Source organism: Sitophilus oryzae, unplaced genomic scaffold (genome assembly GCF_002938485.1).
Source record: "Sitophilus oryzae breed Bouriz unplaced genomic scaffold, Soryzae_2.0 scaffold_1440_pilon_pilon, whole genome shotgun sequence".
NCBI classification, from domain to species: domain Eukaryota; kingdom Metazoa; phylum Arthropoda; class Insecta; order Coleoptera; family Curculionidae; genus Sitophilus; species Sitophilus oryzae.
This window is the reverse complement of record NW_022146105.1, coordinates 5317655-5332892: the sequence shown is the minus strand read 5'-3', so window position 1 is coordinate 5332892 and position 15238 is coordinate 5317655. Positions and strand designations below refer to the sequence as shown.

Below are 15238 nucleotides of genomic sequence, written 5' to 3'. Positions count from 1 at the left end.
AATAGAAACAATTTTACAAGACCTGGTGCCTCAGCTTCGTATACTATAAAGAAAATTAGAGATGAAACTCAATAAAAACCACTTTTAGCAAAAAACGACATGTGTTTCTTGATAATTAACATCAGATAAACAAATTAGAATAAAAATTCCCCGAAGAAAAGCAATAGAAACAATTTTACAAGACCTCGTGCCTCAGCTTCGTATACTATAAAGAAAATTAGAGATGAAACTCAATAAAAACCACTTTTAGCAAAAAAACGACGTCTCTGATACCAAGCACCTGCGCATGAGACAATTCACAGCCAATATATATGTTGCCGTTGAACGTCAAAAAAAAACGGCGCCAGCGATGGTTATAAAATATAAAATGAAGATCGCTGTCATTTTGTATATAAAATTATATGAGGAATGTCATAGATCGTAATTTTTTTCGATCATACGGTATATGAAAGAGGTAATTCCTATTGTAGCATAGTCGAAAAATAATGGAACAAGGAGTGTAGGGATATAAACTGTAACAAAAGCGACTTTTGACAGGTTTAGAGCCCATCCTTGATTGCGTACGGGTATATACGTTGCAAAAGCCTGCGAGACATGAATTTTACAACATTGCCTACATCAGCAGATTCCTTAGGGTAATTCTACGTTCACTAGCCCCCGTGTTTACTAGCGACCATAAATTTCCAGCCCTATATAGAAGGTTTGCTCATTCTAATTGAGTTGCCAGGTACAAATGACAAAATCTCAGCCGAGCTGAGCCCTCGGTTAGACGCTCTGGTCCTTCTAAGCTATGCTGCAATTTTAATTAATATTTTCGTTCTAGACGGCTGTGGTGGTAAACTCCCGCTTTCGAATATTGCTCTGCTTATTGCATTTAAAGTGTTAACGTATTTAGTTTATGTCATTACAAAAATTGACATCTTACCGATAGTAACCATCGCGTTTATATTTAGAAAATTTTAATTTACTATTCGCTGTAAACATATTGGCCACAACTAGGAGACAAAATTACAAAGAAAATTTATGAAATGCAGGCTAAATTTTAACTATTAATTTATAAACCAAGGGTGCGAAATATGTTGTATTTTCTTAAAAAACCAATTACTTAAACCGCAGAATGCTAACACTGAAATTTTCATAATTTTATGTTTATGTTTTCTATTTTGAAGACTTTAATCATAAAATTTGGTGATTTTCTTCATGCTGCCTACTAATTTTATTAAAATTGCTGTTATTTACTAACTAAAAGGCGTAGAATTAGAAAATATAGGCCATTATAGTCTTACAAGGACAGTAATGGATGTAGGAGACGCGCGTTTTATCCATCATCAAAAATAGTTCAAAAACAAGGGCCCAAAAAATTAATTTTCTCACAAAACCGAGATATTCAAGCCTTTAAAGGTGCGTATAGATTCTGAATCTACATAAAATTTACTACAAATGCTGGAATTTTCATAATTTTAATGCTACGATTACTATCTTTCTAAGGCCTTTGAAAATGGGTAAAAAATAGGCAAAAATTGGCGATTTTCGTCATGTCACCGATTTTGTTAAAACAGCTGTTATTTACTAATTAAAAGGCGTAAAATAATAAAATATAGGCCATTGTAGTGTTACGAGAACAATAATGGATGTAGGAGATGTTTTAGACATCATTAAAAATAGCTCAAAACAAGGGTCCAAAAAATTAAAATAAATAATCCTTTAAATGTGTATACCTACATATATTCCGAATCTACATAAAATTTCCTACAAATCTTCGTATTTTCGTAATTTTATATGATTCTGTTTACCATGTTTCTAAGGCCTTTAAAAATGTCTAAAGAAATGGCCAAAAAAATTGGTACTTTTTTCTAAACATATAAAACTTATGACAAGACTACTTTTATTAGACAATTGGAAAACGTAGAACAAGAAAATATTCGAATGTTCTGGCTTAGAGCGATTTATTAAAAGAAAAAATGGAAAAGTTCCAAAACTAAGTTCACTATTTTAATATGAATAACCCCCTAACGCGGCGTTCCATGTTTGCCAACGTACCATTTTCGAAGTTGGAAGAAAACTGCATCGGAACAACCTCCGAAGGTCTAATCAAAGCACCGGTTTATTAATTAATGGGAAAATTACACCGGCTGATAATTATATTCTGCGAATTATATATTCTGGGAGTATTAAAAGTTGCGCAAATGGGAACAAGGGCGAGGTAGTAACCGATGGGAGCAGCTAGTCTGGTCTAAGGGAGCACGTAAATTGGGTAAGCGAGGCCCCGAGGGAGAACACACGTCAGTTATATAACCCTGCCTATATTATATATAATAACTAAGCGCCAGTTAGAGTGTTGGTAAACGCAGCCCTCCCATTTGTATAATGAAGAAGTTGCTGGCAAAAATAATGGATATGTGACTTTGGAAGTTGGGTTTCCATACGTCCGGATTTATCCGGGTTTTTAAGGTGTCCGGGCTGGTCCAGCCAGAATTTAAAAAAATCTGGGAAATCTCTAACCCTAAAAAAACTTAACTTTTTTCGATATTCTAATTAGGGTTTCCTAATTAAAGTGTGTAACTAATAAAATAAAATTCACAAAATTTTCTTTTTCTATTAAAAAAGGATAATCCAATTCTGATGTCACATCTAATGAATTCAGTATAGGTAAAACCTAGTACAGTTCCAATATTAAATAATAATATTATAATTAATTAGTTTAAGGTGATACACGGCGATGGCACCTTAGACGTTTATGGAGAACCTGCTCCATCTTTCTAAAATATTTTCAGCATTACAGTAATGCCGCATCATTTGAAAAATGGTAGCATCTTTCTTATTTTAAACGGAACACCCAGTATATTATTACATTTTTGAAAACTACTTTCCTATCTCATAATTTTTAGGGTTCTGTTTCCGTACCCAAAGGGTAAAAACGGGAACCCTATTACTAAGATTTCGCTATCCGTCCGTCCGTCCGTCCGTCTGTCTGTCACAAAGGTCTATCTTATGAACCGTTATAGCTAGACAGTTGAAATTTTTACAGATAATGTATCTATGTTGCCACTATAAGAACAAATACTAAAAAAAGAATTAAATAAATGTTTATAAATAAAAAAGTACTTTCATTAAACATTATCTTTTAAGCAAGAATTTTACATAGAATCTTTCAAGTCCGCGGTGGCCGCGTGGCTAAAGGCGTTAGGACTTTACACTGCTATGACGTTGGAGCCGTAGTAAGGCAGGTTCGAATCCTAGTCAAGGCGACTTTTTTTAATCTTTTTTTTTTAATTTTAACATATTTTTACATATTTATTTTTACCTTTTACATATTTATTATTGATTAATACAATTTTTAGTAATGTGTTTCTTCATTTTTTTTAATTACTTATACGCGCATTCAAAATTTCAGCTAAATCGAATGAATTTAAAATAACAATAATTTGAACGATTTTATAACACACGGAAATAATAATTTTTTCTGGCCTCCCTGTTTGATATCCAATCAGTTGATTTAGACAGATCGAATATGTCGATCTAGAAGATGCTACTACTTTTAGTATGAAGTGGCAACACTGTAATGTTGAAAATAATTTGACAGATGGAGCAGGTGCCTTTATGCAAAAATCCAAATTTTCAAGAAAATTATCGGTTCTCCATAAACGCCTACCGTGCCATGGCCGTGATTCACCCTGTATAGTTCAATATTAAATAATATTAGCAAAATAATATACTTAACATTTTCTCAAATGCCTTTGATTTCCCCTTTAAAGAAAAGTTTGTCGGTATGTTCAATAAAGCCAGGGAAAATATCGTCAGATGATATCCAAAAAATGACAAAACATGCAATTTACCTGTGAATTAAAATTACAGACAACTCTCACTGTAACGTTTCAACTAAGTCAGTTAATATTACAGATTTTCTGGAGGTTTTTGCGTTTTTCTCTGTTATAAAGTAGAAACAAACAATAGTATTGTAGAGACGCAATATTTGTTTAAATTTGTTGAAGATTTCTAAAGGAGCATTGCTTCTGGCAACCAGGTGTGTTTGTTATTTTATTGACAAGGAAACTTTCAAATGTCCAACTCTAGATTACATTAGTTTAAAACTGCTCAACTAGAAATAGCGGTTAAAGTAAGGTTCATCCAAGTGAAATACGGCGTTAATTTCAAACTAGATTCGTTTAAAAAAAATAACAATTAAAACGACTGAATTATTCAACGCAGAATTTGGCAAACTGTACTGTAATTGAATTTATTGTCTGCGACCAGAAATATAATTAAATGAAAACGAAAATATCTTGTAGGAATGTCTGTATAAAAACAAATTCCTGGCCTTAATTTAGTTAGTTTTGTAATAATTATGGTAAATATTAAATAAGGGACTTGCAAAAAGGTTCTGCGGAAGGTTTTATCTTTTATTATCAGTTAAAGCGAAAGCTGAATGGAAAAAATCTCCCTCCGAATTTTTTCCAACTTGATTACTTTACATTAACCAGAAATAATTTCTGGTTTGCCCGAACGGCCTTCTTTTCATTATTCTCATAATGGAAATTTAGTGCAAAAAGTACTCTCGGTACTAAATTTTAATCTCGTGTGTAACCAAGGTAAAGAGACCTAGGAATGAACAGGGGTTTATAATTGCTATACAGAGATTTTTCTGCGTATGTCGCATATACCAGATAAAATTTACCGGATGCTATTTCCTAGATTTTACTGAGTGTTATATCATAAAAATTTATACAGTGTGACCCATTCAAGACCGGGCAACCTCCATAAAATCTGTGTTTATAGTCCGATTTTGATGATTTTTTTTTCAAATATAAAGTTTCAAAAAATGTACTTTAGGGCTCAATGTCATGTTATTTCACAAAAAACAAGGCCTGCTTAATAAAGTTTTTTGTGGTGAAAATTTGCAAAAATCATATTAGCGATTTTTTCAAAAATTTGAGTACACCCCATTCGGCATCCCCAAAACAGTTCTTGTACCAAATTTCGTTTAAAAATATTAATTATTAATAATTCTGCAGTTAAATTAAATAATTCCTATTTTTGCCAATTTAACGATGAGTTATCACGTAACCCTTGAAAAAACAATCCACGACAACGAGTTTTATTACAAACAATGATAAAAATACTACAAACAACACAATAACCGAATAATAAGTTAAACATATTCAAATAATTCTAGTTGCTTCTACCAGCCCTCCATTCAGTTCAATACATTTGTCGCATCTTTTTCTTAGATTAACAGTTACATTCCTAAGCTGCTGTGGTGTAATATTTGAGAAGCCTCTGTAATTCTAATACGTAATTCATCTACAGATTGAGGTCTAGACTTGTAAACTTGTTGCTTTAGAAACCCCAAAGAAAGAAATTAAGGGGTGTTAGGTCCGGGGATCTCGGTGGCCACCAATTAGCGGGCTATTTCGACCTATCCACTTATTTTCAAAATTTTCATTTAACCATTCCCTGACAACTGCCGCGTTATGCACAGGTGATCCGTCCAATTGAAATTTTAAATTCAAACGGGTTTGGCATGGTAAATTATGTATTGCATCCCAAAAGTCATTAATCAGAAAATTCAAAAACGTTGGACTATTCAAATTTCTCTCAAAAAAATATGGACCAATGATTCTATCATCAAGTATGCCACACCACACATTTAATTTCTGAGAATACTGTCTTCTTGTATTGATCACCCATTCAGGGTTTTCGACTGCCCAGAATCGCGAATTTTGAGAGGATACTACTCCGTTTGTACTAAATGTTGCCTCATCACTAAATAAAATTTCTTTTAAGAAATTTCTATTATTTAAATACTCTGCTTGAGCCCATAAGCAGAATTCTAATCGTCTAACATCATCTCCGTTTTCCAAAGTGTGTAAAATCTTTGGTTTAAAGGGTTTAACTTTATTAGTTCGCAAACATCTCCTAATATTTTCCCTTGGTATATCCAAATCAACACTGGCGCCTCTAATGCTTGCACGAGGATTGTTACGAAAATATTCTAATATTTCCTCATTCCGCCTATTTATTCGATGTTCCGGCCTTCTGTTTTTTAGTAAGTATTTTGACACACAACCAGTTTCATTAAAAACTCTATTTATTCGTTGAACCGTGCTTCTACTTACTGCAGGTCTGTCGGGATGTCTGTTGTTAAATTCTCTGGCAGCTTCTCCTGCTTGAAGATAGTTATCACCCACTAAACGAATAATTTCAATTTTATCCCTAATATTTAATTGTTCCATAATGCAAATAATATTTCTTGATACAACACTTTTCTGCGTGCTATTAAATTAATATTCAATTCTACGCTGCAAGAATTGACAGCTAATAAAACCCATTGTTGTGGATTGTTTTTTTCAAGGGTTACGTGATAACTCATCGTTAAATTGGCAAAAATAGGGAATTATTTAATTTAACTGCAGAATTATTAATAATTAATATTTTTAAACGAAATTTGGTACAGAACTGTTTTGGGGGATGCCGAATGTAGGGGTGTACTCAAATTTTTTGAAAAAAAAATCGCTAATATGATTTTGCAAATTTTTTACCACAAAAACTTTATTAAGTAGGCCTTGTTTTTTGTGAAATAACATGACATTGAGCCCTAAAGTACATTTTTTGAAACTTTATATTTGAAAAAAAATCATCAAAATCGGACTATAAACACAGATTTTATGGAGGGTGCCCGGTCTTGAGTGGGTCACACTGTATATTTTATAGGTTTCACATTGCCTCCAAACCAATTAATTATAGAGCTAAATACTTGGTTTCCATTACATATCACGAATAAAGCATTAAAGCTTTGTCTACACATAACGTTTTACATGTTACAATTTAGTATCTCTTTCTCAATTAAACATGAAAGTTCCCCTTTGTCAATTATACGAGAAAACAAAATGTCGATTTTGGTTAAAGTTTGAAACACCCTGTGGAATATCTTATAATGTCGTCTAGGTACATCCTTTTAATGGATATATTCGCTTTTGAAGAAGACAGTCCATTCACTTAGATGTACTACGTTCCTTAGGTGCCATTCATTATAAATTTGAAAAGCTGACAAACGGCGGTTTCTTAGCAATAAACTTATAATAAGTCGATCGTCTGTACTATTTCATAAGTCTGTTAACTGGGACCAAAAGCAAAGGCATGGTTTTAATGTAAAAATTACGAAAATTGTTAGTGTCCTCTTCAAATGCGAATATATCCAAAAAAAAAGCTATTGAGATGAACGAAAAACATACTATCGAGAAAAGATGATCAAAATACTAGCTTTATTAACATAATCCACAGGGTATTCCAAACGTTCAGCAAAATAACAACATTTCATTTCCCCTCGTATAATTGACAGACGGGAACATTCATTTTTAATTAAAAAAATACTAATAATTCAAATAATTTAGCTACAAATTGCTTAAAAGATCATCAAAATCGGTCCACTAGAACAGATGAGTATATTTTCGTGTGGGGAGTGTAAATCTATATTATTTTTTTGTAATTTTTACATTTAAAACTGTATGATCCGTTGGTTCCCTAGACGGTAATTCATTTTAAATTAGTCCAAGTGAAACAGACCGTATTTTCGTCTACACCCAAGGTTTTACTTAATTCGTTGTGACTGAACATATATGACTGACAGGTAAAACGGTACGTGTGGACGAGACTTTAAGGAAAATACGTAGTAATGATCTGACGTAACAGATACAATATGTTCGTTAGGGTAGATGCGAATAATTGAGAGTAAATCCTAGTGAAAGGCTTGAAGTCGTTTTAGAAAGAAATGTTGAAAAAAAACGTCTTTTTAACTAGCACACTTCTTGACAAGGTGTAAAATTATGCTAAATTAAAAATTGCCCTAACAAAAATACTTATTTGCCGTATGTACCAACTTAAACTATTTAGTAGCGTCTTTAATAAATAATTCTTTGAGTTGTATACAGGGTGGTATAACTGTATTCCGGTAACTCTGGAAGCATATTCTGCAGATAAAAATAAGCAAAAAAATGTATTTTCTAAAATGCTTAGTTTCGGAAATACAGGGTGTAGAAGTTTCATATTTATTTCGATTTTTTTCAAATAATTTCTGATGTAATATCAATATTTGGATGAAAATTGGTGTCTGGGAGTTTTTTACTACAGAACTTACAGAACTACTACAGAAAGTACAGAACTACTTCAGAAATTATTGGGAAAAAATCTCTCTCTAAATAGAACTGAAATTTCTACACCCGGTATCTTCGAAAATAAGCATTTTAAGACATGCATTTATACAGACTTTTTACTTATTTTAATCTGCAGAATATGCTGTCGAAGTTTCCGGAATACAGTTCGGACCACCCTGTATATCGCCATGCATGTTTGAATTTTCCTATTAATTATCATCAGTACAACAAATTTCACTGCGTTTTTAATCCCCTAATTACCCTTATACTCATCACTTAATAGTTCTCTCTCACTTTGCATTTAAATTAGTTTAGCGTATTAATAGTTTTTGTTGTTCCAAAGTGTTAATTCTAGCTAACAAAATTATATTATTGCAGGATAAATTTTAATGAACGCAAAACACGACCCACTTATATAACAAATGATATTAACACCAGAAAGACTAATTAATAATCTGTCACATTCTCTAAAGTAATATATGAATATAAACAAAAAATGTATTTTTTTATTAAAAAATTGATTATTATAAAGAATCTTTTTAATGTTAAATCATCTTATGTTTAGGAATATCCGAAAAACTTTCCTTTCATAGGACTTTACAGAGCTTAGCCTGAAAATACGTTGTTTTTTTATTGGCTTAAAATATAGTGGAGTTTATGAAAGTCCCCTACAGGCCGGTTGGCAAACTATGAAGAATATCTTACAAAATAGGTCATGATAATAATAAATTTCTGACGAAATAATTACATGCTTTTTGCTATCATTAATTTTCTTCTCTAAAAAAGATTTATGGAAAGCTTGGTGGAAAAAACAAAGCCTCATCGTTTTCGTTCTTAGTTTTATTACTTGACAAGCACTTTAAAAGTATGTACTAGATTTAGTATGTTAAATTTTTGATCATAACTTTGACAGACTCGAGCACCCCTGTAACTTCGTTGTGCATAAAGTAAGAATTTAAAATCAAGATTTGAATTTTAGTTATCCTATAATGGAAGGAAAATATGAAAAATTCCGAGATTCCAGTGGCGGCTCGTCAGGGTAGGCAAGGTAGGTGGGGCCTACCTTGTATGAACCCAACAAATGTGGAAGTGAATGAGGACTATCCTTAAGATAAGTTATCCTATTTTTGAGCTAAGGTTTTTCTTATTTTGTTATTAAACGTGTAATTTTTCAATATACCTATTTCATGGGAAATTATTTGTAAAACTGCAATTTTTCTTATTCAATGTTTTTAAAATGTAAAAAACGCACATTTAAAAAAATTATCTCCGCCACTGGTAACTTACCTTTATTAAAAAGATCGTTTTTATAGGAACTTGTATCCTAATAAATTTTTTGGTCTTGAGATTTACATCAAAAATGCTTTCATTTGAAGTTAAACAGAGAATGGTGGGTTATTAAAACAATCCTTCTAAATTAAAGAATTCGCACCTGCGCCACTGAAATTCTAAAAATTTTGGTTCTTTACCTATGTGGTAGGAAATTTTCTTCTCTTCAATTTTTTACTCGTGACTTTTTTCCTAAAATTCGTAGTTTTAGAGTTATTGAAGAAAAAGTAAAAAAAGGGCCATTTTTACCCCTTGTAGGGGTGGTTTTGGGGTGACGGGCTCAACGCTTCATCGCTGGGGTTTCAGGATGTTTAAAGATCTACAAAATGAAGCTCCATGCCAAATTTCAGCTTGTCTCTAATTTGTTGAACCTCGGCCTGTATAGGCTCTGGGCTACATTGCCACTTGAGGGATTTGATTCTGTAGATTCATAATGGTTCATGATTCATTCTTAATGCTAACTTAATTCTTCTGTTGATTTCTGGTAGTAGAGATGTGATTAGTTGTCCGAAATATACAAGATGAGTCTTAAATAAGTGCAAATATTTTTGGGGGTAGTATATTTTGACCCCAAACACACGATTATGATTTTTTTTTCACGAAACATTTTTTAGAATATTTGAAATTTAAAAAAATTTTTTTTTTACTTTTTAGTTAAAAAATATAATTTCTTGATAATATGGCAACATAGGTAGTAGACTAAATTCACAAGGAATAAAATCCAGAAAAGATCAAGTGCTTTTCAAAATTTAAGCAAAAAATATTTTATTTGGAAATTTTCAAGGTAAAATTTGTTTGTTTCTTTTTTCGAGATCTGCTAGCCCTGAAAATAATTGCAATTGCACTTATTTAAGACTCTCCCTGTATATATTGTTCTACTATTTCCAGTGTTATGTTATTTATTTTTTATTATACTAATTAAAATACTTTATTTTTATAATTACCCTGTTTAGGTTTACTTTACAGTAGATTATTCTTTTGTAATTAAGGGTGCGCAAACTGCGATGCGAGACTTTTTTGTTTGGACGAAACAAGAAACAACTAAAAAAAATATAAATACAGATACAACACAATAGGCGACATCTAGCAGAGTAAGTTCCTACCTCCCATCATAGATCGATAAAGATACAACATATCCCGGAAACGCTTTCGTCTGTGAAACTAAAGTTTCAAACTGACGCTTATACAATTGTTGGAAAATCTAGATGGAAAACTTTTGACGGGGAGAAAATAACCGTTGTAGATGAAGATGACCAACATAGGGTAAACCCATTGTATATGGTTGCTTTTACCTGGACAAGTCCTTAAGCAAGTTTACTCAAACATCACTTTAATATTGTATTACCCCTTTCCCTTTGTTAACGTACAGAGCAGGCCTTGTTTGGCCCAAAGGCAATTTTCCAATTTTCACCATGAACCACCAATTAATTATAAACGTGAAAAATATACAGGATGTACTGAAGCGAACTACATACACCTATATTAAATTTTAACGTTACTGAATCAACATGGCTACAAACCGTAGAGTAATTCCAGACAAATTAAAAAAAAATCCCTTTGTAGGGGAGCCCCATCCCTTCTGGATTTCAAAGGATAGAAAATACGAACATACATACATAATATTTATTATTAATATGGGTTGGGAATTCTAATTGTGAGTTTAATATTTAATTGCATAATTTATAATTTATTTTTTCTTCTGCTTATGTCTTTATATATACAACAATATACAGGGTGACAATTTAAAAACTGGCATTAAATATAAGCATTATGATATCTTAAAAATTTCTAGGATTTCTAAAAATGCTGAAATTTTCATAATTTTATGACTATGATTATTATTTTTGTAAGGCCTTTGAAAATGGGTAAAAAATAGCCAAAAATGGGAATTTTTTCGACTTTTTTTCAGTGAAAATTGGCGATTTTCGTCATGTCACCGATTTTGTTAAAAAAGTTGTTATTTGCAAATTAAAAGGCGTAAAATATGAAAATATAGTCCATTATAGATAGGTTTTAACCATCATCGTAAGAAATAGCAAACCAAAGTTCAAAAAGAATTTTCACGAGACCAAGATATCGTGAATTTACATAAAATTGTCTAAAAAGCTGAAATTTTCATAATTTTATGACTATGTTTGCTATGTTTCCAAGGCCTTTGAAAGTGTGTAAAAAATAGCCAAAAATGGACATTTTTTCGACATTTTTCCATACACATAGTCGTGAAAATTTTCTCCATTTCACCGATTTTCTTAAAACTGTTGATATTTACTAATTAAAAGGCGTAGAATAATAAAATATAGGCCATTGTAGTCTTTCGAGAACGCTAATGAAAGTAAGAGACGTTTAACCATTATAAACATAGCTCAAAACAAGAGTCAAAAAAAAATAATTTTCTTGTAAAACCAAGATATGTAAGCCTTTAAGCGTGTACATATTCTGAATCTACATAAGATTTCCTACAAAAACTGATATTTTCATAATATTGAAAGGCCTTTGAAAGTGTGTCAAAAAATAGGAAAAATGGGCATTTTTGAATGTTTTCCATACATATAGTCGTGAAAATTGGCGATATTCGTCATGTCACCGATTTTATTAAAACTGCTATTATTTATTAATTAAAATGCATAGAATAAGAAAATATAGACCATTGTAGTCTTACAAGAACACTAATGAATGTAGGAGACGTTTGAACCATCATATAGAAAAATGCAAGGTTAATTCTCCGTGAATAATATATAATTATACCATTAACTAGGATATGAGTTGATATAAAATGCTATTGAACGAGCAGTTTTTACAAAAATTACGAATTCTCTCTTCCCAAACAATGAAAAAGCCGGCCTGTTCTAATTAGTAATCCACCTGTGCCGTGTAACCGTTTTCCAATACTACCAGCAAAACTTGCACTTAAATTCAATTCCAAAGCGATGCCTCAAATTCCTGATACTAATCCAGATATTTCCCGGATAATCCTTGTACATCATCCAAATCGCATTTCAAACGAACACAAATTTCAGTCCTTTTTTATTCGATCAGTTCGAATGCCGTGAAATTGATTCGCCTAATATTATTTAATTTAATTTTACCAAATAGTTTACATACAATTTTCCGATTTCTTTAAGAGTATATTGATTTTCTTGAATGATCTTTGTTTTAGCAGCAGCCAAACCGTTGACGTTTGACGAAGTTTATAATCAAAGTAGTCCAACAAATTGCACTGTATATTGTGGGGGAATTACGAATGGGTTAACTGAAGAACTAATGCAGAAAACATTCGCCCCGTTTGGGACCATCCAAGAGATCAGGGTTTTCAAAGAGAAAGGCTATGCTTTTGTTAGGTATTTCATTATTTCTCACTTTTTTTCTCAGTTTAAGTGATATTATTTGACCTGGACACTTAAAACTGATTAGATTTATAAACCAATCAAATTAGATGGATCACTTAGAGAAAAAAAGCGTTGAAAGATTCCTAATTTCCTAGGTTTGCTCGTACTCTGCTAGAACGCAACGTTACGGAACTATAGGCGAACATTTTCAACACTTTTTTCCAAGTCATCCCTCTCATAGAGATCTTATTTGACTGGCCTATTAGGCACCTAAATAAACTAACCAACTAACTGTCAACAGATTTTCAACCAAGGAATCTGCCACGCACGCTATAGTAGCAGTACACAACACTGACATTAATGGACAAATAGTGAAATGTTCTTGGGGTAAAGAATCGGGTGACCCAAATAACGCTCCAGTTACTGGACAAGTAAATTCAACTTGCAAAGACATCTCTTTTCAGAAATAATAACAAATCCTTCGACTTTTTAGACTATATCAAGTACCAGCTTCCCCTATGGAACCTATGGACAACAGCTGGGTTATTGGTACCCTCAGAGCTATCCCACAGCAAGCACCTCCCAAATGCAAGCTGGACAATTCATTGGAGGAATGCAAGGATACGCTTATGGACCTATAGGAGGTTACCAATCACCATCTTACACTATGGGGTAAGTTACTACACTCAGATACAAAAAAAGCAACTGCAATTTTTTTCAAATTTAAAGTAATATACAGGGTGTCCCAGAAATAAGTACAGATATTTTAAGAAGTGGTAGATCTCGATAAAACAAACATATTTTCTCTTTAATTTTTTTCAAGTAAGTCCAAAATAACCGAGTTATTTTACTTTGAAAATTTCCAAAAAAAAAGATTTTTTGGTTAAATTTTGAGAACTTTTCAGGGTTTTCTTTCTTGTAAATTTAATCTACTACTTATGTTGCCATATTATCAAGAAATCATGTTTTGTAACTAAAAACTAAAAAAAGGTTCCAATTTTTTTTTCAAAAAATTCCAAATTTATTTATTTTTTCGCGCAAAAAAACTCATAGGCGTGTCTCTGGGGTCGAAATATACTACCAGTTAAAAGATCTGTACTTATTTTTTTAGCACAATTTTCATGATCTTTTTAGCAAACAGTATAATATAATGTTTTAGAAACATTTTCTCACGAAATTATTTCACAGGATGTTTTAAAGATAAGATGAAAAACAACACTTCGATTAAATTTGTATAATAAGCCAAATATTAAAGTTTGTAAAAAACTTATTTTACGTATTAAAATTAATAGATTTATATACAGTTTGCTAAAAAAAAGTCATGAAAATAGGGTTAAAAATTACGGTTGCGTTTTTTTTGCATCTAAGTGTATATTTTACACTGGTAAAATCCAGTTCATAGGAAACTTAGACTGATGAAAATTTGCATTAATTTAACACCCTTTTAATAAAAATGGCATCAATGGAAATAGGGTTAAAAGGAAGGGAAAGTAGAGCCCTATTGGGGACAAGCCAAACGTTTTGATAAACCCTAATAAAGCTGACCTTACTCCTTTTTATGAATACATTACTCGTCGTCCAGGAAAAATAAAATATATCAAAAATATTTGCTTCGGCTAAAAACAATACGACAAACTAGCTTACACATTTCAGATCAAAAGCTTCTGCTAGTTGATTTAAAATGGTGACAGTAAATGGATTAGCTAGAGATCTACTTATCTAATATATCATCTAATAGTTTAATACCTAAGCTATAGTTAGGAAATCCTAGAGATTACAAAAAAAAATGAAGTGTGGATGCAAAATTTAAATTATTTTTTTAAAGTTCAAAAATAATTACTGACAAATGATTATTTGTGTGCAGCATGGGTATTCAGGTCCCCACAGCCGCCACATCATGGCAAAGCATTCCGGCTCCATCCCAGATACCCACAACTCCACAACAAATGGCTGCCCCAGCCACAACACTGCAACAGCCTGGCATAGTTTTTCCGATTCAACAATATCAAGTAAGACAAATTATAGTTTGACATGGGAACTCTATATTTTCAAGCTAAGTAGTTGTATATACAGAGAGATTTTTAATTTTGTTAATTGAGTATGGTTGTCAAAATTGAAAACAATAGATACAGGCAAGTGGTGTAAAAATGAGACATTTAAAAAAAATGTTAGTTCCAACGTTCCAACCATTTAAATACAAAATTTTATTATTTCTTCTATAAAAAGGTATTTGGTGCTAATTAAACTGTTTCAGAAGTAAAAATACCCCTAAAAAGTCAGTATGCGGAAAAGTGTGTTTCGTATTTAACCCATAACAAGTCTAAAAATGACATAGTCGCAACAGGCACGTTTAAAGGATCTGCTATCGTTTATATTAAATGCTGAAGTAAATATGAGGGTAGAAGGATAGAAATTAGACATAGAAATGTAACT

General features: G+C 31.9%; 1 protein-coding gene across 8 annotated transcripts in view; it reads left to right on the top strand.

Moving 5' to 3' along the window:
• LOC115876912 (nucleolysin TIA-1) overlaps positions 1 to 15238 on the top strand; it is a 57772-nt gene that overhangs the window by 37195 nt on the left and 5339 nt on the right. For 7 of the 8 annotated variants that reach the window (XR_004049225.1, XR_004049222.1, XR_004049223.1 and 4 more), the window contains exons 5-8: positions 12637 to 12817; positions 13107 to 13236; positions 13299 to 13477; positions 14670 to 14814. Coding sequence is in view for 3 of the 8 variants with exons in the window: in XM_030892959.1 (XP_030748819.1) it covers positions 12637 to 12817; positions 13107 to 13236; positions 13299 to 13477; positions 14670 to 14814 (635 nt within the window). In the remaining 5 variants the exon portion in view is untranslated. The remainder of the gene's footprint in view (positions 1 to 12636; positions 12818 to 13106; positions 13237 to 13298; positions 13478 to 14669; positions 14815 to 15238) is intronic. The other variant, XM_030892961.1, reaches the window with a different exon arrangement.